A 25,711-nucleotide genomic window follows, 5' to 3' on the forward strand; every position below is an offset into this window, starting at 1 on the left:
ACCGCCTCGAACCTGTTTTTTCTTCAACCCTTGACTGAGCTACGATATCTTCTTCGATTCATAATTTGGTACTGTACCTATTATAGACATCATTCCATGTCGTGGCAGGGAATTCTCGTAGGCTCTCTTTAAGCCTCCTCGTAGCTTTTGAACTTTTCTCGTTTAAATTGCTTGCAAATGCCATGGCTGCCCAATTGTTGGGTACTCTTGGTAGCAACATTCTTTCACGTTGGAATCTGTCTACGAATTCTCGAAGCAATTCTGTATCTCCTTGCTTTACTTTGAATATATCCTCCATTCTCTTTTTAATGTTTTGTGCACCCGAGTGTGCTTTTATAAATCGATCTGCAAGCTCAGCAAAAGAGTCAATAGAATTTTCAGGTAAAAGAGAGTACCATGTTAACGCTCCTTTAGTAAGTGTTTCCCCAAACTTTTTGACCAGCACATATTCAATCTCCTGCTTGGTTAAATCATTGCCTTTTATTCCCGTGGTGAATGCAGTGATGTGGTCACGTGGATCGGTCGTTCCATCGTATTTTGGGATGTCAGGCATTTTGAATTTTTTGGGAATTGGTAATGGAGCTGTGCTTGGTTTTCATGGTTGTTGTGAATATTTATCAAAATCAACTCCTTTGATCACAGGTGGTACGCCGTGTATTTGCTCAATATGGTCGTTTTGTTCTTCCAGAACCTATTTCTGCAAGGTTAATATTAAAGTTTGTAAATCAGAATTATTAGGCATACCTGGTCTCCCATCACGTGACTCGTTAGGAGTTCCTCCGCTTCCAGAATTAACCAACCCTGACTGTGAAATTTTCACAGTTGCAGTATTGTTTGGTGGAGGTGTGGGTGGCACAACTGGTAGTCCCCCACGAAAGCATGGAGAGCATCATTCACGTACTCATCAATTAACTGCTTCACAGCATCCTGCTCGACAATTTGTTCATTTCCATGTTATTCATTGTTATGAGCAGTGGATCTTTCTGGTGATGTTTCTCTTGAATTGCGTGGGGTTCCCTGAGGTGATGGAACTGGAGTTCCTTCCACCTGTTGGTTGTTGTCATTGACATTCGACATGATTCAGTTGAGAGAGAGTGATTTAGAAAGTAAGAGAAAATTATCAGATTCCCGGTAACAGAACCAATTTGTTTAACCAAAGAATTTGATTCTCAATCAAAGCCTATTTTTAGAAGTACTCGGGTTACTGATAATCAAAAAATTTAATATTCTCTCAGAAATAAGAAAGGAAATTAGAACAAGAAATGACAAAATAATCGATTGAAAGCACAAGAAAGTAGTTATATTCCAATAGTAATCAGAGCCTGTCTTTACAAGTGAAATTCCCTTCTCTTATATAGGAATTTACAAATATAACGTTTCTTCCTTTTTATGACCGAATCATTATGAGCATTAATGACATTAATGAAATATTATAATTGGCAACCGAAACTGTTTATGAAGATTCTGTAACGGTTTCGATTCTTCTTCCACATTAATTAGAGGTTCATGAATCTTCCCTCTTTACTGTCTTGATTCATCCTGCCTATTTTTCTTCACTGAGTAATTTAGGCTCGAGCAACCGTACCCTTTTGTCTCGTGAGTGATTTGCTCGTACCTGTTATAAATTGTGAATCTTTTAATGCGACACTCCAGTTGTCATCTTCTTAGTGATCCACGTATCTTGCCCTGTCATCCTCATATAATTCCACGTCTAATATTTATTTTTTTTACTAATACAATATGGTTTTTGGTACTGTCCCTTCTTGTCTTTTTTTTTCATTAATGTGGTGCTTATACTTTCCTGAGCCGAGGGTCTATTAGAAACAGTCTCTTTATCCTCACAAGGTAGGAGTAAGATCTGCGTACACACTACCCTCCCAGACCCCACAGTGTGGAATAATATTGGGTATGTTGTTGTTGTTGTGTTGTTGTTCCATGCATCTCTTGGCCTCGCGACCATATGACTGAGTTCCCTCCTTCATTATCACACATCCCTTCCTTTACCAACATAGTTTTAGTAAGGCCAAAATAATTCTCTGAAAATTCACTTAGACGAAAAAACATAACAAAGCAAATTTTGAAAGCTTAGTTAAACATGCCTCTTAGCTAATGTGCATGCAAGTCTGTCCGAACACTAAATTTATAACAAAAAATAGTTTAAGTGGAGGTTCTATATTTCCAAATTTCTTCCTTTTCCGAAAATTATTAGGAAAAGCAATATATTGTTCTACATGGATTTAAATCCATTACCGGTTAGGATTAAGGTTTTGACATGTCTATATATATTTAGCGCTTGTCTAGTTTGGGATTATGCTACTATATATTGAAGTAATTAGTTAATATTCTTTTTCATTCTTCTTGCCAAAGCCCCGGGTACTATTTGTTCAATTAAATTTTTGATACGAAGAGGAGTAATTATCCACCATGATTGTCAACTTTATTAAGAACTGATTTTGACGAGTCAATAGTATGTGAGACACACAATAACCAATATTGTACCTATTTTTGTAAGAACTGTAGAAACAAACCTCTTTGTGAATTGTGTTGGAAGGTTTCTTCACATGAAGGTCAACAAATTTTGCAGGCAAGTTTTTCACCAATAAATAATCTTCTTTTATTTTAAATGAGTGTCTTGTATTAAATTGTGTTACTATCTCAAATTTTGTAAAGTTCCTTTTAATAAGGCCAAAAGGTTCATTTGTTAAAAGAAACTTCTACGTCAAACGTTCAAACTTGAAGCAGTAAAGAATCAAGTGAGCAACACTCTAGCCTAGTGTGGATTAAATCATACGAGAGTTAATATTATCACATATTCAAGGTTAGCGTGATAATTTTTGGAAGGAAATTAATTTGCTTAGTTATACAAAAGAAACTCAAGTAGAGTTAGTGCCGCATTCTTTTCATACTAATAGTTTATAGTGGTACTATTTTTACAAGACACAAAACCTTTAGTTCTTAAACAAATATTAGCCATGTGATATAATGTAATACACGGGATTTTGTTGTGAAAAACTTTATTGAGTGATATAAAAATTTGAGTAGTTTAATTTAAAGTCCAAAATATTAGATAAAATTTTACCATTAAGAACTTGAAAAATTGAATTAAAAGATTCGTTCTCCAGATGCAAATCTTTTTGAAGTTATTGGTCTTTTTATTTGGCATTTGAGAAGTTTCAATCACAAAAAAAAAAAGAGGGGAAAAAGTAACATTTTTAATGTAAGTTTTTCAGTATAATCGTATTCTCAATATCATGTCAAAAATTCTGAACTTGAAGTCCAAAACCTAATACATATTCAATGTTTTTATTAAATATTTTTTCCTTATTTATTGTTGCTATTAATTCTAAATCCTTTTCCATTAATCTAAACGAATACTTGATATTTTCATATTGTAGATTGTTTACCCTTAAAACGGATAATAATTAAATTTGTACGCGATTTTAAGGATATGCGGATAGATTCAACACAAATAATCAAGAATGCTAGATAAATGAATTAAAGACACAATGATTAATCAAACCAGTCGTAACGTTATGGCCCAACTTGAACTTGGATTGGACAATAGTTTTGCCCTCGATCAGACCCCCGGTTCGGAGCCAACAGAGAATGAATAACAAACAGTAAAGTAATAGCTTTGCTATAGCTAGAGAGCAAAAAATAAAATTGTATTGCCTTGGTATGTGTGTTACATTATGTCCTATTAAATAAAAAACTTCCCCTTTATATAGTAGGGGAGTTTCATCCCTAGTACAATTCTAGAAAAGGTAAAAATCCCCCTTTCTCGTTAATTACTGATTTGTTACCGACATTGGGTGAGATTTGCGTCATGATATCCGATTGGGTACGGATATCACGGTCCTCTGTTAGTCGTGTGCAGTCGTTTGCCATATTTTCCGAGGTCTTGGATCTCGTTCTGGGTTCGGGGAATGTTATCTCATCTGGTCCGATGGTGGGCACCCCATTCGGACCTTGATACAAAGAGTTCCCAACTTCGATTTCGATCTCATATATTAGTACTCTTACTTCGTTTGATCCACCGGGTAAGGCTCAGTTCATACTATTCATGGTGGGCCCGAACAAGACGGCATCTTTGTCGCCCATGGATCAACCCCTGCTGGGGAGCAGGCGAAGACCAAGGAAAGGGGACATGAGGCCGATCCCCTTCCGATTCGAGAGGCCGAAATGAAGATGGGGGCTGTGACTTCCCAGGAAGTCGTTCCTGTTCTGAAGAAGGCGACCAGTGTGATAGACATCATCGAGAAGCCATCCTATACCGAGTCCATGCTTGAAGAGGCCGAAACGGGTAAGGAAAAGTCAAGTGAAGGATTTCAGGGTACATATGATCCTCTCCACTTGTTCTTCGATGGCATGGACATGTCCACATTGGAAGATTTCTCCGGGCTGGGTCACCTGGAGATCCCGAAGAAGGACATGCCTTCGAGAGCTAATGGGCCGAGTACGAGCCCAAGGTTGGTGAAACAATTCCCTGCCCCGAGCGTGGACCCCGAGTGAAAGAGAACGGTTGTTCTTAAAGTCCTGGAGGATGCCCGGATCCTGTCTGCTCCGATGGATGTAGTCAGCTACCTCCGATGCCTGGTGACCGAGGAGGACCAGATAAAGATGAACGAGGTGGGCACGCCAAGTCTCTTTAATGAGGCATAGCATGCGCTGAACCAGGTAAGGTTTTAACACTTTCATACTCCCTTCATGAATCCCACCTAAGTTTTCCCTTGATATCTCTTACTAGTTTCACTGTTTTACAGGCTTCAGTGCTTCATCATGAGAGCTTCCTCCGGTACCGCTTGGAAATCAGCCAGCTCGAGTTCGAGCTCAAAGAACAGGTCCGGAAGAAGGACATGTACAAGTATGAGTGAGCAATAGGACGAGGCTCTTAAAGACCTCCAGACCGAGCTGGACAAAGTTCAGAATGAGGCCTCGATACTGAAGCGGGAGCATGCCGACCTGGTTGAAAAGGTAAAGGTCTTTGAAGTTAAATACGAGGAGCTAGTCATGGTGACTAACAACACAACCTCGCAGGTTCAACAGAAGATCGACCTGATCGACCAACTCCGAGCCGAGATGAACGTGGTCAAGGCTATGACCGAAGTGTGGAAGGGCAGGATGGACATGCCGGCTTCGGAGAAGGAAACTGCGAAGGCAGAGCTGGCATCGGTTGAGAACCAACTACGGGTGTCGAAGGACAAAGCTGATAAGTTGCCTCAACTGAATGATGATCTCCGAGCACAGTTGAGCTCGGCCGTCGCAGAACGCGATGCACTCGGAAGAGAATATGAGGCACTGAAGTCCAAATTGGACACAATCTCCACTGATGCCGAGGAAATAGAGGCCCAGTACAAGGTCGATGTGGAGGCAGCCGAGACCCGCCTAAAGACAAAGGCTGAATACATGAAGCGACTTTTCTGAAGAGAGATCCTCGAAGAGATTCACGCCCGAGGTTTCAACTTATCGGCTGAGATCGAGGAAGCTAAGAGGCTCGGGGCTGAGGCCAAGGAGCTTTATGAGCCCGAGGGTGCCGAAAGCTCTAAGGGTTTTGAGGGCTCCGATGGTTCCGGTGACGAGTCAGGCCCTGGTGAAGACCAATCGTAGATGCCTTAGCATCTTTTCAGTTTTTTTTTGTTTTTTCTTATGTATATTCTTTTTTGTTTGTCTTGAGGTCGCTTTATCAGGCCTTTGTAAATATATTTTGGAATGTACATATGAAATTTTCCCTTTCTGGCAACATCGCGTCTTCACTTTTCCAGCGCCTTCTTGTAATTTCTCTTCGGGTGGCCCAATACAATGCCGATGTGGAGGCAACCGAGAACCACCTATAAGACAAAGGCTGAATACAAAGATCTTTCACGTTGTGATATCACACAAATATATATGGCTCCCTACCAACAAAGGTTATAATCTATTATTTTGGCTAGAATATTAAAGCAAAAATTTGAGTTTGATTAAGTGGGCGTTTGGACATAAGAATTGTAAAATTTCAAAATAGAGGAAAATTATTTTTCAAATGAAAATGGTATTTGAAATTTAGAGTTGTGTTTGGACATGAATATAATTTTGGGTTGTTTTTGAAGTTTTGTGAGTGATTTGAGTAATTTTTTTTGAAAAACAGCTTTTTGGAGTTTTTTAAATTTTCGAAAATTTCCAAAATGTATCTTCAAGCGAAAATTAGAAATTTTATGAACAAACGCTGATTTCGAAAAAAAAGTGAAAATTTTTTGGAAAAAAAAAAAAATTTCTTATGTCCAAACGACCACTATATTAAGATAGTTACAATTTTGAACCATTGATATAATTCATTATACGGAAAAGGTCCAAATATGCCCTTGTACTATACGAAATTGAGCACATTTGCCCTTCGTTAATACTTTAGCTCAAATATGCCCTTACCGTTACATAATTGGTCCATATATGCCCTTAGAGTTACACAGTTGGCCCATATATGCCCTTTTCGAAACGGAATCCACCCAAACTAATTAGCTCTTTCGTTAATTGTATTAAAGTGTATTACAAACACTATTTCCTTTTTATTAGTACTTTTTTCTTTACCTTTCTCTTTTCTTTCTTCTTTTTTCTTTTCTTCTCTTTTTTTTTCCGTTTTCTTTCTCCCTTATCCGATTTCCTCCATTACTGATGTCTTCTCCATTTTCTATACCAATTTCACTTGACAAAACTCATGAATTCTAATTACTAAGAAAATTCTCGCATAAGAATATTTTAATAGATCATATGTTTGTCAATTTTTTAATTTTTACTAAACATATATTTAATTCCAAAAAATTTAACAAAGTAAGATTGAAATAATATTTATGTAACAAAAAATCCAAAAAATCCTACAAAACCGAACAATCCAAACCGATATAATTGGTTTGGTTTGGTTTTGACAAAAGCGAAACCAACCTGTTCCATGTGCACCCCTAATTTACATAGTTAATAAAAAAAAAATGTCAAGCTGAAAAAAGACTAAAAACTCAAATTTATAACACTACAACTTGAACTCTAGGCTTTTAATCATTAAATTATCTTTCTGAAAACAATTTAAATATTTTGGTCTTTTGAGTATCGTTAAGGGTTGAGATGTTTTTATTATTTTAAAGTTTAAACTATAATTTTTGGAACAATTTAATTTCGTTTATTTAGAGGACTAGTGAAATTGGAACTTGATTACTTTATGGGAGATTTTTCTTAGTAATTGGAATTCATGAGTTTTGTCAAGTGAAATTGGTGACAAAAATGGAGAAATCAATAATGGAGGAAACGAATAAGGGAGAAAGAAAAAGGGAAAAAAAAGAGAAGAAAAGAAAAAAGAAGAAAGAAAAGAGAAAGGTAAAGAAAAAATACTAATAAAAAGGAAATAGTGTTTGTAATACACTTTGATACAATTAACGAAAGAGCTAATTAATTTGGGTGAATTTCGTTTCGAAAAGGGCATATATGGGCTAATTATGTAACTCTAAGGGCATATATGGACCAATTATGTGATGGTAAGGGCATATTTGAACTAAAGTATTAACGAAGGGCAAATGTGCTCAATTTCATACAGTACAAGAACATATTTGGACCTTTGCCCTTCATTATATTGGTCTGTAATATAGCTCTAGTATTGCACTCAACGGTATCGTCTAGCTATTAGTTAGGTAGGTGAAAATTTTGAGACTATTGTTCAAATTCGAATAAATACAAACTTTTTCTCATCTGTTAGCCAATGCCAAACTGATAGAATAGTCGAGTTATATACAAGTTGATCATAACAAGTGTCTGATAATTTCTTATCAACTTAAAAGCAAAAGCAAACTGAATTTTATCGTTTTTAAAATTAAAGAACCAAAAAATAAATCAAACAAAAAAAATATTAGTTTTCTTTCTCGAGTTGAATTGAATTTCGATTTTTAGTGAACATTCCTAAATTGGACAAACAATAGTTGCCGTACACTGATATCATTGTCATGGCTCAGTGCAAATCCTCTTCTCCGATTTATAATAAGGTTAAAAGTTTTAGAATTGTCCAAAAGGGGAAGTATGTGCACCTACCTAATATAATAAGACAGGAAATTAAGAAAAAATCTGTTTTGTATGTTGGATTCATTCAATTGACTGCTAAACTGTCATTTTGTGGAACCAAATTTGGTGATCAATAAAATAATTTATATGAAATTAATAAATGATTAAAAAAATGTTGAAAAACTTAATAATTATTTAGTTTCTTTGAAGAACCCATTTCCATATTCAGCAATCAAATATGAGAAAAGACAAGTCTACAAATTTGTTATAGTTTAAGAAGAAATAAATAAGTCTAAAGATTCTTTTCACTTAAAAAATTATTTGTAATTGACTATAGCCAAAAACTAAGAAAAAACAATAAAATTCAATCATCACCTATGACGTTTCCCTTCGATTGACCAGTATTTTATCCTTTGATTATTGGGAAAGTCAAATTTAATTCACAAATAAACTATGAGTCATAATAAATGGATATATTTGGATATTAATCCGCTCATTGATTGAAATGATAACATTAAGAAGAAAATATTTATTGGATATTCTGTAGGATAAAAAATATGAGTCATAATATATGACAAGAATATAGCTTCTCGAATAAAATTTAAAAAATGCAAAAATTACCAATTAGTACTTTTTTGTTTCGATAAGTCCCAATATATCCTTTGCCAGACTAGTAAGTCATTCTTTTCTTTGCCAGACTAGTAAGTCATTCTTTTCTTTGCCAGACTAGTAAGTCATTCTTTTCCAAAAGTTTCTAAACAATGTCCTAAACCTACTGGAATATCGTTGATTGCAATCTGCCTTTTGCAAGTATATGCTTCTTAAAATGAGTTATCATTAATTCGAATTCGTGCAACGTAAAAATCATTTCATTTCAAGGCTCTAATCTAACCCCTGATTAAGTATAAGAGTTATTGTAAGTTGTAGTGAGTATATAATCCTAAAAAAAGAAGAAGAGCAATTTTTTTTTTTTTTTAGGTTTTCATCCGGTGTCCGCTACTTGCATTGATGTCCGACTAAATTCGGATTTGCGCCGAAAAGTCCCACATTGGGAGAGTAAAGCGCTCCCTAACAAAGACAACGTTATACCTTAGGCTTGAACTAGATACCTCTTATTAAGGAAGAAGAAATATTTATCATTCCACAATAAAAGTTTGTTGGTAACAAGTTAAAAGTTTAACCAATGAAATAACGATTAAACCCATAAACTGAGACAAGTCAAAGTAGTAGAAAAGTTCATATGGAGCAAGTTTTTTCAACATTTTGCAAACTTTTAGGGTTGAAAAAATAAAGTTTGTCTTTGACCAAAAAGTTAAAATCTTTCTCTTGAAGCTAAAAAGCTACTCCATTATTCTTTTATTTAAAGTGACAGAAAATTTGTAGTACATGCGTTAAATCTTCTTTTGTAACTCTAATTAATTTGATATATTTAATTATTCAATGCTACAAAAGAACGTAGCATGTCAATTTAGAAAGTTTGCTTTAAATGAAAATTAAAAAAAGACCAAATCATTTCCAAGTGCATGCACTCCACTTTAGAAGAATGGTAACTTTTTAATTTGTTGCAACTCTTTTCATTAATTATCTTATGTCACATCGCTAAGAAAAGAGGATTCTTTTTTTCTCCTCTTATTTAGTTTGAACTTGCTACAAGCCTACAACAACGAACACCTTTTTATTATAAAATGCGACGTTGTTTTTCGCTCTGAATTCATTTTAGATTGAAGAAGCAATTAGTCAAATTTCTTGAGCAGCCGACGCTAAGGGCTGCGGAAGAAACTAAATTTGCCCTATTGCTGAAAATGATTGAAAGCTCCATAAAAATAAATTTTCGAAAATAAAATTTAATGGAATTCAAAGACAACTATATTATTTTTCATTTGACCAACACATTGAATTTATCACGTGAGAAACGGAATAGCTAGGTGTAAGTATAAATCTTTGAGTGTATAGCCTCCTCTAATTTTTTAAAAATATTTAATGTATTTTTATGCCTTATTTTCTTTTTATTGAATAAAAGTCAAATATGGACGAAGTCGTCCTTCAAATATAGTAGGGTTGTGATTCAACTTGTTCTCCTCTTTAATTTCTCCTTTTAGTAAGGCCACCATTTGGGAAAGAAATCCTTTAAATATTTCTATTTATAGAGTTTACAGTTGTCCTTTTCTAAGAATGTGGAGGGAAACAAGAAAATATGTGTAAAAATTAAACTTACTTAAATTTGTAGTAGTTAAGCAATTTAATGAGGTAAGAATATCTATAAATCAACCACGGTTAAGTGATAGGAGTTTATATATTTTTTCGTCGTGAGAGGAGTCTATATACAAACATATTGCATGAATATATCCAAATGCGGGTGAAATTTTATGAAAAGTATGTTTCGAAGGCATAATTAAATGCTTCTGAATTTTGAAAGAAATAAACTCAACTGGCTATAGATAAAGTAAAAAAGAACATTGAAACTATTCTATTATAGCAATCTTTATTGCATAATGTTATTGAAATATGCTTTAAAGGTTGCTACAATTTTTTCCTTCCAATTCTCAATGTTATGCCAAATTAGTCCCACTTTTGCTAAGGCTAATTTTGATATTATTGAAGCACATAGAATTGAAGTCGTTGACAAGTTAAGTGGTCAAAATATAACCAACAAGAAAGCTAGGGTTGACTTAGAATAAAAAATCAGCTACCTACGACTAGTCAAATGATTAGTATTTCTTTTTAAGCTAATTTACAAGTTGCTTATATGATAGAACTATCATTATTTTTCTATTTTATTCGTTTTATTTGAAATTTCAAGATTAAGACGTAGTTAAGATAATTTATTTCGTAGTATTCCTTGAATTGAATGTAGCATGATTTCATTTGAGAACGGTAAGTCTATTACCCCTTTCACTTTATTCAAGCTAAATTACGTCCACTTTTAATTTTTTTTAGGAGAAGTTGATACTATCAATTCTTTTACGAAATTGGTATTATTAAAAAGAAGTCTATAAGATCATTTAGACGCTTGTCCCTATTTTGACTCTTTCAACCGTAAGTCTTAGCTTATTTTTGGCTAGCTCGCTCCGAAGTTGGCCGAAGAGCATGGCATAGACACCTTGTTCCAAACAATGTCACGTGATATGGTTTTGTCGAATTTTTTCGTAATATATATGTATAAATAACACTGTTTACTGTTATAATAATTTATTTATTTGATTACTTTTTCAAATATTAACATTGCTTACGAAATTTTTTGTGTATGCCAATTGTCGAAGATGCTCTATTATCTCTTCATCCAGCTCTTTATTTAGTAGTCAAGAACAAGTGAAAATACTATTGATTCACTTAAATGAGACGGAAAAAGAAAAGAAAAGTGGGTATCGTTTACACTAATACTTACATTAGATTAGGTAGTTTATACTTTAGGATTATGAACGTAAAATGTCTTATCTGTTTTTTTGGGTGGTGTTTACTGTAGGCAACGGCCAACGAGTTGAAAATCACAACGTTCAATGGCTATGGATAGTCAAAATTTGTGATGGCACAGTTCAATACTTCACCCCTACGACATAGACATAACTAAGCCCCACATCCTCAAAAATGGACCCCACATATGACCATATGTTTAACCGTAGCTGTGACAACATTTTCAATGGAGATTTTCCTCACTCTTGACTGAAGACTAAAAGGGCCTCTCTCTTTCTCTCTCTCATAGCTTCTTCCTCTTTAACAATAACAATTAACAATGGTTTCATTTTTCTATTCTTGTACTAATTCAACCCCTTTTCTCTTCTTATTCCTCCTCCTTCTCCTTTATCCTTTTTGGGGTTTTCTTGGTTTTCAAATTTTCTAAAGGAAAAGTTAGTTATAAAGTGAGAATCTTGATATTTGTTTTAATATGGGGATTTGCTATGGTAAACCTGTAAAGCTTGCTCATGCATCTTCTAGCTTGCTGTCTGGTATGAATTCCAACATTCTCTTTTCACTTTGTCTTTTTGCATGTTTCCCTCTTGTTTCAGTTTAAACATATTTGAATTGCTTTTGTAGTTTGTTCAAGACCCTATTTTTATTTCTAATTCAGGGATAATTCTTGAGCAATTTTACACTTGAGCAATTTTACAATTCTGTAGAACACACACACACACATATATATTTATATATAGTGTGTGTGTGCGTGCGTGAAGAGGCCTTGACATAGCTACTGCCATGTGACCCGGAGGTCACTGGTTCGAGCCGTGTAAACAGCCTATTGCAGAAATGCAGGGTAAGGCTACGTACAATAGACCCTTGTGGTGCGGCCCTTGCCTGGACCCTGTGCATAGCGGGAGCTTAGTGCACCGGGTTGCCCTTTTTTATATGTGTGTGTGTGTGGGGTGTGTTGAGAATAGGTATGCTGTAATGACTAGCTTTCAGAAAGCATCGAACTAGAGAGATATGGATTGCTTTTGTAATTTGTTCAAGACCTTATTTTTATGTATAGTTCAGGGTTAAGTCTAGAGTTAGATTTTGCGATTTCGTAGAATATGTATGTTAGCTATTGAGAATAGGTATGCAGTATGCTCTAATGAATAGCTTTTACGAAGCATTGAGCTAGAAAGATATGGATTGCTTTACATATGCCTAAGGCTTCGCGGGCAAAGTTAATATTACCTGTGTGGCTGTGTTGGTTGAGGTAGTAGGTATCTGGTGAAATAGTCGAGGAGCGTGAAAGTTGGCCCCGATACCACATCATAAGAAAAAAGATGTGGATTGCTTTTCAAGTCACTTCTGTGTAGAAAAGTTTCCATTTTGAGAAGTCTTTAAGTTTCGCTAGAGTAAAAGGAACTTCTCAAGTGCCCAAATTGTTGTTTGGTGATTTTGGTGTTACCCTTCTATCATCTTTTAGAAGTCTGAATTTAGTTGGCTAAGAAGCAAATTATGCAGTGTGCTGTTTTGTTATTTGCTTCTTAGTACTTTGTGCTATTGCTATCCAATTATTTATATAATCCTCACTATCATTTCAAAGTTATGCGAATTGGCTCCCAAGAGCTTTGTGTAGTTTTGACTCTGGAGTAATTGTCTACTCTTTCCCCCCTTTGCATCTCAAGTTCTATTCCGCATTGGAAACAAAAACTAAGCAAACGAATTAGACATGCAAGGTTATTGTTCGTTATATTGTAGTCCAGAAGGTTGCAGAGTTTCAGGTTGGATGGGGACACTGTATGTGCTATCCTGCAATTTTGTTCAAACAGTTGTGTGTGTGTATTTTGCTCTTGGTCTAGTTTGGTGTTGTTAAAGTAGGCTCATGGAGTATAGTAAATCATTCTCGTGAATTTACTTATTGCATCCCTTTGCAAATAAGAGAGTGAGAGCAATTATATGTTACAGCAAAGAAGTTACTTAAATTATTCCTTAACTCTTCAAAGTGATCTTGCGCGTTGGTGTTTTAGACATTGCTTCTCCTGCATCATACTGACCCCTGAAATTTTGGGTCTAAAAGCCAATTTCTAGGTTCTGGGAAATCTCTTTAGTAGCAGCACTGGCATCGATAAGATACATAACATTGTGAAAGCATGTATGGCTATGTTCATTGGCTGATTTTTTTCGTTTTGAATTTAATCATTTATGCTAATATTCCTTGGGTGGAACCAGTGTTTTAAAAGGCGTGGGCGTAAGGCGAGACGTTTTACATATGCCTCAGCGAGGCGTAAGCCCCGAGGCACGGGGCGTAAGCCCCATAGGTATTTAATTTTTAATATTTTATAAAATAATATAATGATAGTAAATATTTATAAACATGTAAAATTGCATAAAAATTGAAGAAAACTATAAATATGTGAAATATATATATGTATGTTCTTCATCCCCACAAAAAACTATATATATTATGTGTGTGCGCGCGCACTCCATCCCCACAAAAAACTAGTCAAACAATCTATTATACGCTATTTACAAGCAATGTTTTAAAAGGTGGGGGCGTGAGACGGGGCATTTTACTTGATATGGGGCGAGGCGTAAGCCTGGAGGCGGGGGAGCGTAAGCCCCATGGATCTTTAAAACTTTTAATTTATAAATTAATAAAATAACATAATAACACAAAAAAATATAAAATATAAATTAAAAGTTAAAAATTAAAAAAAAAATTAAAGGAATTCATAGAAAATAAATATCTAGCATGATTCTTAAGTATAACTAATGCATACAAATCACGTATAACGTCTTTAACTTTCAAATAATTAAAAACTTACAATTTCTTTAGAAAAATTATCAAAATTCCACATTTTACCTTCCTAAAAGTAAATAATTAATAAAATCTTATTAGTACGATAATTAAAATATTACTCCTTCATGAATAAATACAAATTAGTTTAAGATATCAAATTAATAAAAGTGTATAACAAGGAGGGACAAATGAACTAAGACACGACCAATAACAAGTGAAGATATAAATTCGCAATACTATGTCTCATTATTAGAGTTATGCTCAATCTTCATATTTCTATCGATGGATAGAACTTTTATCATTAATTTGATAAAGAATTTTGAAGGTCAGCGATGTTAAGTAAGAAATTCGACACGTGATTTGCGTTAGAACTGTTAGGCGAGCCCCGAGCGTTGGGCGTTAGGCGTGTTTAGGGCGTACGGTCGGGCGATTGGAGCGTAAGCCTCACAGAACTAAGCCCCATACATGAGCCCGGGGCGTTTTGCAAGTGCCCCGCCCAGGGGCGAGCCCCCCGGGCGAGTCCCAAAAATGCCTTTTAAAACACTGGTTACCACTACAATGTATTAAAACATACTGTATTATCTGATTAGCAGGTTATCATTTTGTACAAGAAGGTTAGGTCATCCCCTCCTTATGTAACAACCCAGTCCACTAGTGATATTGTTCGCTTTGGGCGTAGGCCCGCATGACTTTAAAACGCGTAATTAGGGTCTAAGGCTATATACCCGGCAACTCTCCCGTGTTTTGTCGATGTGGGATTCACCTAGGGTGTTACATGCCCCCCAGGGACTCACTAGTGATATTGTCCACTTTGTAAGGCTTGTTTACAGTGCTTTGCACAACATTGGCAATAAAAGAGTGACTTGGAACTTTAAACGAAAAAAAATGTTACTTAGCTTTTAATATTTGCAAATCGAGTTCTGTTTATCTGCTTATTTCTTTGTAATTGTAATTCCAGATTCTAGAACAGGCCCTGGAAGTGAGAGAAAGGAATACAATCGTCCTTGTAAGCAGACACTTGAGGGCAGTTTAGGACATGCTCTCAAGTCTTGCAAAAGTGATCTATCTGCCGTCAGCCATCTCAAGTCCTTTACCTTCAATGACCTCAAGAATGCAACTAGGAACTTTCGAGCTGATAGTCTTCTTGGTGAGGGAGGATTTGGATATGTCTTCAAAGGATGGCTAGATGAAAATACGCTTACGCCCTGCAAACCAGGGACAGGGATGGTAGTGGCCGTCAAGAAACTTAAGCCAGAAAGCTTTCAGGGGCACAGAGAATGGCTTGTATGTTCATTTCTAAGCCTTCAGAAAATTTCTTAATATTTTGCTTGTGGCACTTGTTCTCAGTGATAATAACTGTCTTACTCGCATCAAATCTGCAGGCAGAGGTTAACTACTTAGGGCAGCTTCGTCACGAAAATCTTGTGAGGCTGATTGGATATTGTGTAGAATGTGATAACAGGCTTCTTGTTTACGAGTATATGACCAAAGGAAGCTTGGAAAATCATCTATTCAGAAGTGAGTCAATCTCTTCATTTGCCGAATTCTTATGATCACTTTTCTCATTTTTTCCTGTCATTTAGGTAGGATTTTTTACGGGGGCGTATGCACTGTATACGGCACGGTTTCAGCAGAACCCAATAACTTTGGCTTACACCCTATGTTTATCATGAAAAATTCATTTAGTGTGTAGAAATTATAAATTTAGAACCCAGTAAAAGAATCCAGAAGGACCAGAACCCGTAAACTTCAAATCCTGGATCCGTGTCTGATTTGTATGCTTTATTTGTGTAGCAGTGCCAAACATTTTTCTCAAGCATTGATATAACGCTAATACTCCAGAAGTGGTATTATCTCTTAGTAAGATAATGGTTCATGCAATTGAAGGATCTTTTCTATGATCTTCTGAAGAAAGCAGTTCATTACGTCGAACGCTTGGACAACAAAGCCAACTCAATCTAGGCTTGACTTGAGAGTCTTTTTCTAAGCTTTTCTTCCCTGCTTGCTTTTATTCTCATCGCTTATAATCCTATTTTTTCTTGTAGCATGTCTCATCTACTGCCTCCATTTGATACATTTAAAATCAGTGCATAGTACGCTTTTTCCAGAAAGTTGCTGATGAAGACTAGTGATGTTTCCATTTTTGTGCAGAAGGAGTTCAGCTTATGACTTGGAGTAAACGGATGCGCGTTGCAGTAGATGTTGCACGAGGACTGGCCTTCTTGCACAGTCTGGATGCTAATGTCATCTATCGGGACCTCAAGGCATCAAACATTCTACTTGATTCGGTACAATCTCTACGCCTGAGATATTGATTAGCACCAGAAAACTGTTGATTTCGATCATACAACCTGCTAAGGTCACAAATGAAATATTCCATTGAACATCTGCAGGAGTTTAATGCGAAACTATCAGATTTTGGCCTCGCAAGGGATGGTCCTGATGGAGATAGAACTCATGTTTCAACCAGGGTCATAGGAACTCGGGGTTATGCTGCACCAGAATATGTCGCAACAGGTAAATTTCAATCAGTTTGTCAACTAATCCTTCTCCATTAAACTATTCGCGTTGAGATTACTGTGACTCGAGACTTTTAACCATGTTGAACATGGTTGGTATCTTGTATATCTTATCTCAAGTCAACCCCCCAATTACTTGTAACAGGTCATTTGACTCCAAAGAACGATGTTTATAGTTTTGGGGTTGTTCTATTGGAGCTGCTATCAGGAAAACGAGCTACAGGCGAGGAAAACCCTGGAGGCGCTGAGGAAACATTGGTAGAATGGGCGATACCTTTCCTAAGCGATAGCAGACGAGTACTGAGAATCATGGATACAAGGTTCGGAGGGCAGTACTCGAAGAAAGGTGCACAAGCTGCAGCAGCACTCGCCTTACGGTGCCTCCATGTAGATCCAAAACTTAGACCAATAATGGATGAGGTATTATTAGCTACACTAGAGCTTTTGCCAACACCAAAAGATATTCCTAGGATTTCACCACTACAGGCAAATAATGCAGCAAATAACAAGATAAGTCATCATCAAAAGAGAGTTGTCACACATTCAAGATAACTGTACCAACGCATTCTACATATATATTTTAAGGAAGATATGTGGTATTTTTCTTCTTTATTTGTTTGTTGTTTCCCTTGTTTGATGAGGAAGAAATATATCACTATAGTGCTCGAGTGTAATATGTAAAATGTATATATTTAGAATGTATATTTATAGTACTCTTTGTTTCTGAACTTATGTTTTATTTTTTTCTGTCTCAAAGAGAATGACTTCTTCCTCAAAAAGGGAAAGCATGGTAAAACTTTCCGCATCCGGTATTTACACCAAACTATACTAATTTACCATGGTTAAGCCATTTGGTGATTGTAGCGTATGTGAGTACACGTGTCATGTATTAATTGGGGTAGTGTAAACACACTGGGTGCAAGTAAGTTTTTACTGAGAAAGTTTACCGTGTAATAATGATGATGATTTTGCAGTAGCTAATGATACTAGGCATGCTCTTTCAACAAAGAGAATTGACAGGAGTAGGTGGTATATATAAAGGTTATAAAAGGAAATAAGTAGAGTGGGCCAAATGACATTTGAATTGGGACATTTTCTAGTTCCTTCATTTGATTGGTGTTGTCCAATTTTGACAATGGTTTATCCTTATAGTTTTCAATGACTTATTGTTTTGAAAGCTGTTTTGGCTGTTCATAAAGTTTTGAAAACACAAAAAGTGGGTCCTTCATGGATTATTATTAATACATAAATACAACATATATATATATATATATATATATATATATATATATATATATTATTCGGCATTCACACAGGATAGGACCGCAACCCAAGAGGTGTGATATAGGTAGCCTAAGCTAAACATATGCTCTTAAATATTACAAAGTGATCTACTTGGTCTGTGTATATTAATTTAGCAAAAATCACATTGACCTAACAATGTATACCACTAATAAGCTATAAGGTTATGTGACTAGTGGTTCTAGACTTCTAGGTTCATTATGCTTATAGTGAGCACTGAACAACATTTCCAATTGCACACATCATTCTTGAGGGAGCTGATAATCTTTAACAACAACAACATACCCAGTATTATCCCACACCGTGGGATCTGGGGAGGGTAGTGTGTACGCAGACCTTACCCTTACCTTGTGAGCATAGAAAGAAAGACTGTTTCCAAACCCTCGGCTCAGGAAAGCATAAGAGGAGCTGATAATCTTTAAAAATTGTGAAAAGTGTATACCAATTATACAAACTACAAATGTGACAAGGAAAATGAAAATGATAATTCTCCTTGGTGGATTCCTTCTTTTTTTTTTTTTGGTTGAGGGAGCTGATAAGCTTTATACAGTAGTCAAAAGAGTATACCAGTTACACAAACAGCAAGTGATTAGGAACAAAGTCCTACTCATGATAAAACAAATGGAAATTCCTCACATGGTCACTTCTCAAGGGAGAAAAAAGTCCCACTACAAAGAACAGACCAAAAAAGAACAAAAAGAGGAAAGAAAGAAAGAAAGAACTTGTAAAAGTTTTTACATATGTGGTAGCACCAGCAAAAGCTAATGCTATTGCTCTTCACATGGTAGTAAATACTACCTATTTTGCATGTCCTCTTCAGTTTTCCACACTACATCCTCTAGACTAGTTGAAAGATTCTTGTAAAACTGCATGAAGTGTACAACAAAATCATCAAACAATGAATAATTGATGGAAAAATAGATATCGTTCGAGATTGATTAGTAGCTAAAAGAGGTCAGGAACACGAGGATAATGCAAAGACTAATAGGATTTAAAAAACGAGGTATTAACGAATTTCAGGTTATGCAAAACACAGCAAGAACCTATGCGTTTCGGAAATAAGTAGATAGATTGCTACTACACAAGCATGATCTTTTATTAGCTAAACATCATTACTTCTTTCAAAGGAGGTTCATGTTCCTGCTAGAGCAATCGGCTTGTGATTATACAATGCTTTCGCCTATCGAAGCCTACTAATAGTGGTATACACAGTTCAGCATTGTCATTTAGATAACTTTTTTTGGCAATTAGCAAAATATGGTACCTTGTGGAATTCCAAAGTATCTCCTTTTGCTTTTCGCACTTCAACCATATGAAGAGAAGGGGCGACTTGAAATACCTAAATTGCAGGCCAAACAATGTTCAGGATACAACGGCAAAAGATGCACATTTCGAAATAATGATGGCAATCTTAATACAAAAAGAAAAAAGTAATAACAAATAAGATTAAAAAAATGACCAATTAATAAATTGAACATACCTCAGTGGCAACATTAAGGTTCCCTTTTCTTCCAGCTTTAACATTTTCCAGCCTCATCTGAGGTAAAAGAGTAAAATCAGGCTAGTGCACAGAATCAATATTAGATAATATTAATTTAACTAATTAGGGATCTAGATGCCGAGTGAAATGCATGCTTGAAATTCATCACCACCTTGTAATTCTTTTTGTGAACATCAAAACCAAGGGGCTTTGCAGCTTCTTCAATCTTACTGATTATTTCATTGGCCGGACATTTAGATGTGAATCTTGTTTCTCTCTTAAATTCCTGCGAACAATGGAATCAAAACATCTGTCAATGGAGGAAGGATATCGTAATATACACATCATCAATGTTTCCAACAAAGTGGAGGACCTACTTCGTAATCGTCAATGTTTAAAAACTTTATGTTTTTAACTTCCGTATTTTCATCCTCGCTCATATGAATAACTGGTGAACATTTACAAACAAAAAATAATCCAAGGTATTATCATCAATAAAAAGTGACTTTTCATCAACCATATCCTTATACCAAGTTACCAAAATTGTCTGAAATTCACAATAATTTCATTAAAGCGTGTCCTACTGAGACAGAATAATCGTACACGATGTAACTCCAGGCACAAGCACCACGCTAATCAAGCAGAAGTTCCAAAATATGCAAGAGAAATAACAGACAAAGACAGAAGTTCATAGGCAGTAACCTGTTCATCGAAGAGATTCCCAAGGTTGAGTCCTCTTGACATTGAGATCAACTCGAATGCGTTCATAGGAGTTGGCTGCTCTTCCTTTTTCTCTGTTACATGATATTCCTGCTTTGTGCCAAAAAGAGAGAACCATGTGAGGATAACTTCATACATCAATCAATTCTTTCCTCTGAAGTCAATGCAAAATTTGTTCCATATTCCGCTATGCTCACTTCAGAATCCTTGAATACAGCTTCAACATCATCCAGGTTGGCATCTTTTTTCTCATCAAAAACAGGAGGTTTATAATCTTTCTTGAACCACTCATCCTCCAAAATTTCTGGGACGGTAATACGCTGCGTAGAAAACACATGTAATAAATAAGAGAAATAGATGACGTTATATATTCGATTGCAAGCTATAAATCCAGAAGCTGTATTTAGAAATTCAGTATGCTTACTGTCATAGGATTTGGATCCAAAATGCGAGTAATTAACTTCATAGCGCCAAAAGACATCCAAGGTGGGCAAGAAAATTCAGCAGCGGAGATCTGCACAGACCGTGATAGACATTATGGAACTAATAACAAAAACAAAAGTAGATTTGACTTTACAATGAATTAGTAAGAAATGCTCACTTTCTTATACAGGTTCATAAGATTAGAGTCATCAAAAGGCAAGTAACCTGCAAGCAATACAAAGAGTATGACTCCACACGACCAAAGATCCGCCGTTGTGCCATCATATCCATGATCATTGAGTACCTAAGAAAGGAATCTGATTTTTTAGATGAAGAGAAAAATAAGAAAAAAGGTGCACATGAACAGGATTTTTTTTTGTGTGTGGGGTAAGAAGTGAACAAGAAGAGAGAGTAGTGGAGACCAATTTCATCATACCTCGGGAGCAACATAGTTAGGGGTTCCACACGAGGTATGGAGTAAACCATCATCCTGGAAATTTGAGTTAAAAGTAAGAACTACATTTGATTCCAAACGAAAGATTAACTATCACCAAAATGGAAGAAATATATTGCAGTACTACTGCTGCTTGAAGCTATATTTCAAATCCGAACTAATCACAAGATGATATATGTAGAGAAAGTAATGACTAGCATGATTTTGGGGTTCTCTAGCTAAAAGGAAAAAAAGTCCATTATTGAACAATTCTCAAGAGTAGTTAAAGCAAAGAACAAATCATCCGTCAATCACAAATTAACTGCCAATGTCCCAAGGCCCATCCATTTTTGCTTCAAAAAAGTGAACCGAAAATGATGTTTAGACTAGTTAACATCATAGGAAGAAGCAGAAATAGATATTAGTATCGTGCTGGCTTGTTTCTATAGCCATTTGCGATTTTAAAATTCCTATCACTTGATTGTCGATGGGCTTTCCATGGAGATTTCTGGTCCCATTTTTCTTTTCTTTTTTTTTGGTTTGGGGGGGAGGTTGGGGGGGGGGGGATGAGTCATCACTACCACAATTCTCAAAGGCAAAATGTACAAAAGGCGATCAGTAAAGGACGTTAAGACTTAAGACATTGTTACACAATCTACTAGCAGGTTACACAACTGAAGATTCACTGAATTACTTCTGAGAACCACAAATTAACAACTTAAACGACTCGTATCAAATGTTGGAGACATATGTTAAAGGGTGGGAGAACATATGATCAGATATTTACCCTGACTTGCTGGGACAGAGCACTCAATCCAAAATCAGAAACTTTGAGGTTTCCAGAGGCATCCAACAGTAAATTCTCAGGCTGCATCATTAAAGAATGTCAAAATAAAGGTCGCAAAAACAAAGCCAGAAGCTTTAAGGCAAAAACAGAACAGAAATTAACAACTAAAAATGCTACAAAAGTAACACTTCCCACCTTTAGATCTCTATGGTAGACTCCCCTGCTATGACAATAATCAACAACATTAATGAGCTGCTGAAAATATTTCCTTGCTTCTTTTTCATGCATCCGTCCATGATTTACCTGTGTGCCAATAAAACAGATAATATCTTTAATCACATGCTAAGTCGCCAGAGAGATTTTTAAGTGCCGAATAGGTTTGAATAGCTTCAGAAGGATACATGAAAACTAAGTTCGCAATCAGTGAGAAACAAGTTTTGTGCTCTTTGGTCAAATTCTTTATCTCCTAGGGTAGGGAGGAGTGAATGAATTAGAAGAAAGGAAGAATCGCCCTTACAATTTTATCAAAGAGCTCTCCACCTGTAATGCATTCCAGAACAATGAATATCTTCGTCTTGCTACCCATCACCTGCAGGCAGATGAAAAGGATATGGATTCAAAGTTTAATATGTGAAACCCCAGCCGTCATCATAAGCCACAACGGCATCTTCTCTTTAGTACATTATTGCCGATTTTGATAACAAAAGTAGGTTATTGCCAGTATAAGACTTTTGCACGATTAACAGCCTTGTTAAAAACTCGAAGGACACAAAATATTCGATACTTGAGATGTTCGTCAACGGATTTGTTATATTAGGCAAGCATTTGGTATACAACATCCCAAAAAGTCTTTTAACAAAATTTTGAACATTTAACAGGAGAGAAAAATACAGGTCTGTTCCCGCATGGGAAATTTACAATTCCAGCTCCCTTTTGGGTAATTTTGACTTAAACTTTTCTAGCTCTCTCATTTTTCAAGATTTTGATGGTGCATCTCAAAAAGAGTATAACTCTTGAAAATTTGGAAAGTACCATATGAGTAGATCAAGAAGATTAACTAACTACTCCAGTATATTAGCCAATTCCACTGCAGTATATGGATACCAGCAAATTATCTGCATGCCAATATAGGTTATGTTAAAGGCCAGAATCTGTCTTAATGCATGTCAGTAATACTGAAAATACATGCTGTACAATGGACCTTGTTTTGTCCAAAATTGAGTCATAAATTCTCAACAGAATGCTAAATATGTTTTGCTAGGCCAGTTGGTTATCCCTCCGGTATAGTGAGTTAAAGACTTCTCACAAATTGTTGATGTGAAGATCTAAAGTGAAGTTCACAACATATTATGCATAACCAAATGCAAAGTAATGGGTTGCTTACTAATTAACCTAAAGGTTGGATGTACGGAAACCAGTGGCATAGGATCCAATTACACATCCATTATGATCACAGAGACCACATACATAGGCGCGCGCAAACACACACAAGCACATGCGCATTGACATAGAGAGGACCAACCTCGTATAATCGAACAACATGTGGATGTCTGATTAACTTCATTGTAGCTATCTCCCGCTTTATCTGTCAATTTATGAACAAGAGTTATAAATAGTTAACATTGCCAAAACGAATCAATCATTCAAAAAACTTAAAACTGTAAAAGGAAGGATAACAAATGGATAACAACTCAGTCGTCATGTCAGATGTCGAAGAAACATTATTCACATAGCGTTCATGTAATCTATGTTATGATTTGCAAGTGGATAACATCATACAATAGAAAGATATGAAAGTTCGAGAAAGCATAACGTATGAATATATTGAAGACTGACCTGCTCAGCCATTTTGTGTTTAAGGACCTTATCCTTATCAAGAATCTTGATTGCTACAGGTTCTCCTGTCTCTGAATTCCTTGCAAACTTGACTTTAGCAAATGTTCCCTCACCAATTGTCCTTCCCATTTCATATTTACCAACTCTACGCTTGATTTTTGCCTGATTCATTACTAAGATACAGGGACGATCCTCTAAAAAGTTCAGTCGCAATCCTCCTTAGAGAACTTTTTACTGCACAATGATTAAAACTTTGGTAAGACACCCGACTTCCTAGTTCCTAACATATATTACCCTCAGGTAATAGCAAACCATTGGAGTAAAGCAAATAAATCAGACTAGTCATCACATTCATTCCGTAAATTCGGACAGTTCTCAGACCAATTATAAAATTAAAATAAAACAGATATTCTAAAACAACTTGACTAACTGCGCATAAAAGCACACAACTAATGCTTTTATAATCACAAAAGTTTGTTTATTTACTTCTCTTATATGTTTAAGGAGAAGGGGCAAGAATCAAGGCGCAACACCATTTACTTAAAATAAGTCAATTATAATAGTATTACACTTCAAGGAAATGAATAAAGAAAAAAGTGAGACTTGAATTATATATATATATGTGTGTGTGTGTGTGTGTGTGTGTGTGTGTGTGTGTGTGTGTGTGTGTGTGTGTGTGTGTGTGTGTGTGTGTGTGTGTGTGTGTGTGTGTGTGTGTGTGAGAGAGAGAGAGAGAGAGAGAGAGAGAGAGAGAGAGAGAGAGAGAGAGAGAGCACTACCCAAAACCTTTTTGTGGCAAAATCAGCAAAAGATCACAGCAAAATGCAGCTAGAAATGAGTTCTATGGCTTCACAACAGATTCCAGAAACAAATGCAAAGAAAAAACCCCAATTTTCTTGAAATAGAAAGGGAACTCAAAAAATAAACTTCAAATCCAATCAACCAACAAAACCCAAAATCAGCTAGCTTCACAATTTTCATAAAAATACAAACTTTCTTGATAAAAATAAGGAGAAGCTCAAAAAAAAGGAGCCAAATTTGAAGTCCAATTAAAGAAACAGCAACAACAAAATAACCCTTTTTTTCAAAAGCTAAGTACACAAAAAAAAATGCAGAAAAGGGAAAGCTTTTATTTCAAGGGAACTTCAAAAGGAGGAAAAGATCTCAATCTAATAAGATTCAGAATCCCAAAGTTCACAATTTCAAGAAAACCCAAAAGCAAAGTTCTTAAATACAGCCAATTCCTCACATGAACAAAACTCATAAACATATAAAAACGATACAAATATTCCAATCTTCCAAACAAATTCCAAAGCCAAAAAAAGAAAACTTAATATGTAGCTATTTTGCATGCAAGTTTGTCGAGACACACGATTATTAAAAAAATATTCAAAGCAAAAAAGCAAGAAAGAGAAAAAAAAATAGACATACTTTGAGCAGAAATTTAAATGGGGTATATTATGAAAATGAATATGAAGAAGGAACAAGAAGGAAGGAGGCCTTTGGTGTTTTATTGGGTCAAGAATATGAAGATTACAGCAGCTTACAATTCTGAATGATTTGGACAAAAATATATGGTCAGTGGAAAAATCCCAGCAACCAAATCTTGAAATTCAGCATTGTAAAATGCCACTGCAAATATTTGTGATTTGTCCCAACAAAAGATATAAAAAAAATGATTCTTTTTTATATTAAAAAAAAGTAGTTTACCTCTCTTGAAATGAATGTCAAGTGGTTTTTTGTATCACCACCACACAACTAAAATTGTTGTAGTAATTGGAATAATATACAAAGGTCCACATTTGTTCCGATATTTTTTTGGATATTATAGTGAAGTGTTATTATAATTTACAGAGCACATAAGTTATAATATAACATAAAATATCAATTCCTAATTTTTTGTGACTTTTATAATGAACGACTGTTATACATGAATGCTATTATAAAGAGGTCTAATTGTATATTTTATAAGTGGAGTGAAAAATTCATCTATTAAAAGACTTTAGTCTTT

The 25,711-nt window shown here is 35.5% G+C and overlaps 2 protein-coding genes across 8 annotated transcripts; one reads left to right on the forward strand and one right to left on the reverse strand.

Annotated features, from left to right (window-relative positions):
• The first annotated feature begins 11,651 nt into the window (after positions 1–11,651).
• LOC107763842 (putative serine/threonine-protein kinase PBL3) lies at positions 11,652–17,444 on the forward strand. The gene is made up of 6 exons (XM_016582344.2): positions 11,652–11,957; positions 15,159–15,484; positions 15,583–15,718; positions 16,352–16,488; positions 16,594–16,717; positions 16,865–17,444. Exons 1-6 carry the CDS (start codon positions 11,897–11,899, stop codon positions 17,269–17,271), a joined length of 1,191 nt encoding a protein of 396 aa, XP_016437830.1. The 5' UTR covers positions 11,652–11,896; the 3' UTR covers positions 17,272–17,444.
• A 968-nt stretch (positions 17,445–18,412) lies between these two features.
• On the reverse strand, positions 18,413–25,548 carry LOC107763845 (CBL-interacting serine/threonine-protein kinase 3). Of its 7 annotated transcripts, none has more exons than XM_075222183.1 (15): positions 25,411–25,548; positions 23,701–23,934; positions 23,387–23,449; positions 22,382–22,453; positions 22,060–22,167; positions 21,865–21,945; positions 21,081–21,134; positions 20,823–20,948; positions 20,646–20,735; positions 20,419–20,541; positions 20,204–20,314; positions 19,674–19,787; positions 19,502–19,558; positions 19,286–19,360; positions 18,413–18,887 (listed from the first exon to the last, which is right to left on the reverse strand). In XM_075222183.1, the coding sequence occupies exons 2-15, from the start codon at positions 23,869–23,871 to the stop codon at positions 18,816–18,818; spliced, it is 1,317 nt and encodes a 438-aa protein (XP_075078284.1). In that variant the 5' UTR covers positions 23,872–23,934; positions 25,411–25,548; the 3' UTR covers positions 18,413–18,815. The 7 variants fall into 7 exon arrangements, with proteins under 7 accessions (XP_075078284.1, XP_075078287.1, XP_075078283.1 ...); XM_075222186.1 differs by lacking the exon at positions 25,411–25,548 and adding an exon at positions 25,248–25,387 and having other exon boundaries at positions 20,204–20,311; XM_075222182.1 differs by lacking the exon at positions 25,411–25,548 and adding an exon at positions 25,248–25,387.
• Positions 25,549–25,711: the final 163 nt, after the last annotated feature.

This window comes from Nicotiana tabacum, chromosome 9, assembly GCF_000715075.1.
Source record: "Nicotiana tabacum cultivar K326 chromosome 9, ASM71507v2, whole genome shotgun sequence".
NCBI lineage: Eukaryota > Viridiplantae > Streptophyta > Magnoliopsida > Solanales > Solanaceae > Nicotiana > Nicotiana tabacum.

Coding starts and splice junctions, on each gene's coding strand:
- LOC107763842 (XM_016582344.2), top strand. CDS start 11,897: ATGGGGATTTGCTATGGTAAACCTGTAAAGCTTGCTCATGCATCTTCT. Junction 15,485..15,582: donor AGGGGCACAGAGAATGGCTT/GTATGTTCATTT, acceptor TCAAATCTGCAG/GCAGAGGTTAACTACTTAGG. Junction 16,489..16,593: donor CAAACATTCTACTTGATTCG/GTACAATCTCTA, acceptor GAACATCTGCAG/GAGTTTAATGCGAAACTATC.
- LOC107763845 (XM_075222183.1), bottom strand. CDS start 23,871: ATGAATCAGGCAAAAATCAAGCGTAGAGTTGGTAAATATGAAATGGGA. Junction 22,168..22,381: donor GAGAGCTCTTTGATAAAATT/GTAAGGGCGATT, acceptor ATTGGCACACAG/GTAAATCATGGACGGATGCA. Junction 19,559..19,673: donor TTCACAAAAAGAATTACAAG/GTGGTGATGAAT, acceptor CTTTTACCTCAG/ATGAGGCTGGAAAATGTTAA.